Source organism: Contarinia nasturtii, unplaced genomic scaffold, assembly GCF_009176525.2.
Source record: "Contarinia nasturtii isolate CC-2019 unplaced genomic scaffold, AAFC_CNas_1.1 Cnas_scaffold_6123, whole genome shotgun sequence".
NCBI classification, from domain to species: Eukaryota; Metazoa; Arthropoda; class Insecta; order Diptera; family Cecidomyiidae; genus Contarinia; species Contarinia nasturtii.
Window position 1 is genome coordinate 1 of NW_022203381.1, and position 3,403 is coordinate 3,403.

The window sequence follows — 3,403 nt, forward strand, 5'->3', positions numbered from 1 at the left end:
CTATTTGGAACACAAAAATATCGAAAATCTGTGAACTTTTACCAGAAGCTCGCTATTTTTTCTTAATAGTTTCGATTGTGACCATGTTCAAGGGCTAGTTCCACTCAAATACATTTTTGAGTCTCCAAATTGACTTTAATCAATATTTATAACGACTTAGCATGGCATACAATTCATTAGAATGCATTTAAAACGATTTAAAATTATTTTGTACTCGGATAATTCCATCGATAAAATGCTTGAGAGTTGAAAAGTACCTTGAGTGCCTGGCCACTTTTCGACCCTTAAATGTTGTCGAATCACTGCGAAACCATTTCCATTCGATTCCCCGTTGAAAATTAGCTGGAAAATGTTGTATTTTCATTGTTGATCGGATGGTCCATCCATGAAATATGGTACATCTTCCGAACCAATCCGGACCCTTCGCTGAAAATTGCTGGAAATCGCTGAAAATAGCATATTTGGATGAAAATGATTACCTCATATGGGAAATTATGAAAAATCTGTAAAGGCCAGAATGTTTGTATGGTCCTGGGCTATAACTGGCCGCTCGCTTGCCCTAGTAATTTTGAGTTTTGGTATGGGTTCTAAGCAACTGTTTCATTTTTTCGAGGAAAAAAAATCGATACCTCTCAAAATCTTCAATAAAAATTGTGTTTGACCCAGTGTGTCCATAACATATAGAAATAGCACTAAATAGTGTCGATATCTATACTATATTGGTCCACTATATATGTAAGATATTCCGCAAGACACCGTAGCTCACGATAGAAGTGAGTGCGGACGGCAAACATGTTGACGCATACACACAGTTCTTTCTACTGCCGCATGGCAATTTGTGATTTTTTCCGTCTACACTGGCTTCGATCGTGCGATACGGTGCCGTGCGGCAATATCTTTCATATATAGTGGACCGATATAGTATAGATATCGACACTATTTAGTGATATTTCTATATATTATGGACACACTGGTTTGACCTTTGAAAAATTGTTTGAAAATGAACCATTTCTACCTAATTTTTCACGAGGAATCGATTAAGTGCCATAAAAAATCGATCCGAATGCATATAGACCCTCTAAAATTGACTTTTAAAAAAATGCACCGTGTTTTTTTCAAAAATACCGCGCAGGGTCCGAAATTCAAAACCGGAAAAAGTGCCAGATGCAAAGTTGCTTATTTTTCAGTAAAAAATGATATGAGATTGGTTCGGAGCAAGTTCCTATCGAAATTACCAATCGCACCACCCTAATATATATTCCGGCGATAATTCGGTATATTTCAATTACTTGTGACATTGAGTACAGTTCCACTTTGACGTAGACTTCTATTTTAGTATTTTTTTACTTCAAAATTCAAACTCATATACAAAATATTGAGTCTAGAGGATCGTTTACCTGCGGATTAGGATGAATTTTATTGACCATAGTTGAGAACAAAGAAAAGAAAATACTCACACAGCATTTATATTCATATTTCTTGGCATATATAACGAATGGACAATTTGTATTTATTTAGTGCACCAACATTGATGTCTTTAAGTTGTCCGAGTAAAATGACAACATTGAATAAGATCCTGAAACAAAAAGAGGTTCGATGTTACCTTCTAAATAATCTCTGAAACAAAGAATAATAATAAAAGAGTACATTGTAAGCGTCCCGAGAAATATGGCTTCTTTTATCTCTTGTCATTCTCTTTCCAACAATAACAACTTTGGCTTCGGCTCGATATCTCTTCAAGACTCGAAGGTAATCAAGAATGAGATGGAAAATGAAAAAAGCAAAAAAAAACTGAGAGCAGTAAACTTATTTCACTTTACTCGTCAAAACAATAATCAACTTCTTTCTCGAAATATGTTTGGTTTCAGTTTTTTACCCCGTATTAGGAAATGTTATCTTTTAATCCAACATACTGGTCAATGCCGTTGTATTTTTGCTTCTCAATTACTTTGAGAGAAATTGAGAATTGAAAGATCTGCTTGTTTTATTTAATAGATTAAATTTATTTCGATCGATGTTGATACAGTAAATAAACCTATATTTAATTATAATGATCAATTGAGATTAAATGAGAAATTAAAGTGCTAATTTAATGAGAAATTCTGTATGTTAATGTTATGGCTCATAAAGTATGCAGCAAAATATTATTTGTGGAAAAAATATAGATGTATTCGAATTTGTTCGTTTCATCTCGATAAAATTTGCTATAGTTTTTGATATCTGCCATTCGTTTCCGAAGCGTACACGTAAATCATCTAATTTATTTTCATCTTTTAATCTGAATTTAAATCTTTTCAACAATTTGAATTCAGTCAAGCAATCGCACACCTCTTCGAATGAATATTCATCATAAAAGTCTATTATCTTTAATGCTGGTAATACACTTGCAATTTTCTTTACATTCATCTCATCTATGTACATATAACTCCAAAATCTTAAAGTATCAATTGTTGGATGGTTGCTGATAAATTTGAAGAGTTCATCGCTGTATCGATAAATTGTGCGAATCTCTAAACTTTTCAGTCGATCGGATGAAAATGGAATTTTGGGAAATAATTCATCTCCCTTTAGTTTCAAATTAATATCGAAATAATTCAAACTTTTAAAATGAATTGTATCCCCTTCGTAGTATAGATCTTCCTTGGAGTTTACATATATTTTGAGACTAGCAAGTGATTGTAAATACTTGCTCAAGTCTGCAAGTAGCTGCATATTCAATCCTGACCCCAAGTGCACTTCGAAATATTTCAATTGTGGATTCAATCGGCAGACTGTCTCAATGGATTTTGAGCATGAATTGCTCCGTTTTCCATGTGAAACTTCAATTGTCAGATTCATTAATTTTGGCATATGTTTTTCGATATCTATAAAATTACCATTGACAGCTTTGTAACGTAATAATTCCATATTTGGAAAAAGCCAATCGATACTGTTTGGTCCCAAGCTACAACCCTCCAAAAAAATGCATACAACCTTTGAAAATGGTTTCTGGAATTTATTCAAAATTGTTATACCTTTAATACCGATACTCCACATATTAATGCAGTAATCGTTTACGTTATTTAAAATTAAATCGTAAAATTTGCTGTTAACTAAACCCTTTTTCTTTGTTGAGTCGATATCAATATATATGCTCCTCACCAAGTGTCCAAAGTGGCGCACTATTTGAAAACAAGTTTTTAAGTTAACTCTTGAATCAGTAACTCTACCAAAGAGAAACGATACGAGAATAGAAGTGTTGCCAGAGAAGGTTATATAAAGCACTGAAAAATCGATTTTATATTTTCTCACAAAGGCCTGCTCAGCAACACTTTTTAAATATTTGTTGGTATCAGCAACATTCAAGAGATTTTTCAAATCCAAATACAATAAAATATGCTCCAAACAATCAGAATTCAGATCG

The 3,403-nt window shown here is 33.1% G+C and overlaps 1 protein-coding gene across 1 annotated transcript; it reads right to left on the minus strand.

Moving 5' to 3' along the window:
- Positions 1-2,115: 2,115 nt before the first annotated feature.
- Positions 2,116-3,297, minus strand: LOC116351717. Its single transcript, XM_031783858.1, has 2 exons — positions 2,877-3,297; positions 2,116-2,819 (listed from the first exon to the last, which is right to left on the minus strand). The coding sequence occupies exons 1-2, from the start codon at positions 3,034-3,036 to the stop codon at positions 2,116-2,118; spliced, it is 864 nt and encodes a 287-aa protein (XP_031639718.1). The 5' UTR covers positions 3,037-3,297.
- Between the last annotated feature and the right edge of the window lie 106 nt (positions 3,298-3,403).

Coding starts and splice junctions, on each gene's coding strand:
- LOC116351717 (XM_031783858.1), bottom strand. CDS start 3,036: ATGTGGAGTATCGGTATTAAAGGTATAACAATTTTGAATAAATTCCAG. Junction 2,820..2,876: donor ACGTTACAAAGCTGTCAATG/GTAATTTTATAG, acceptor TGACAATTGAAG/TTTCACATGGAAAACGGAGC.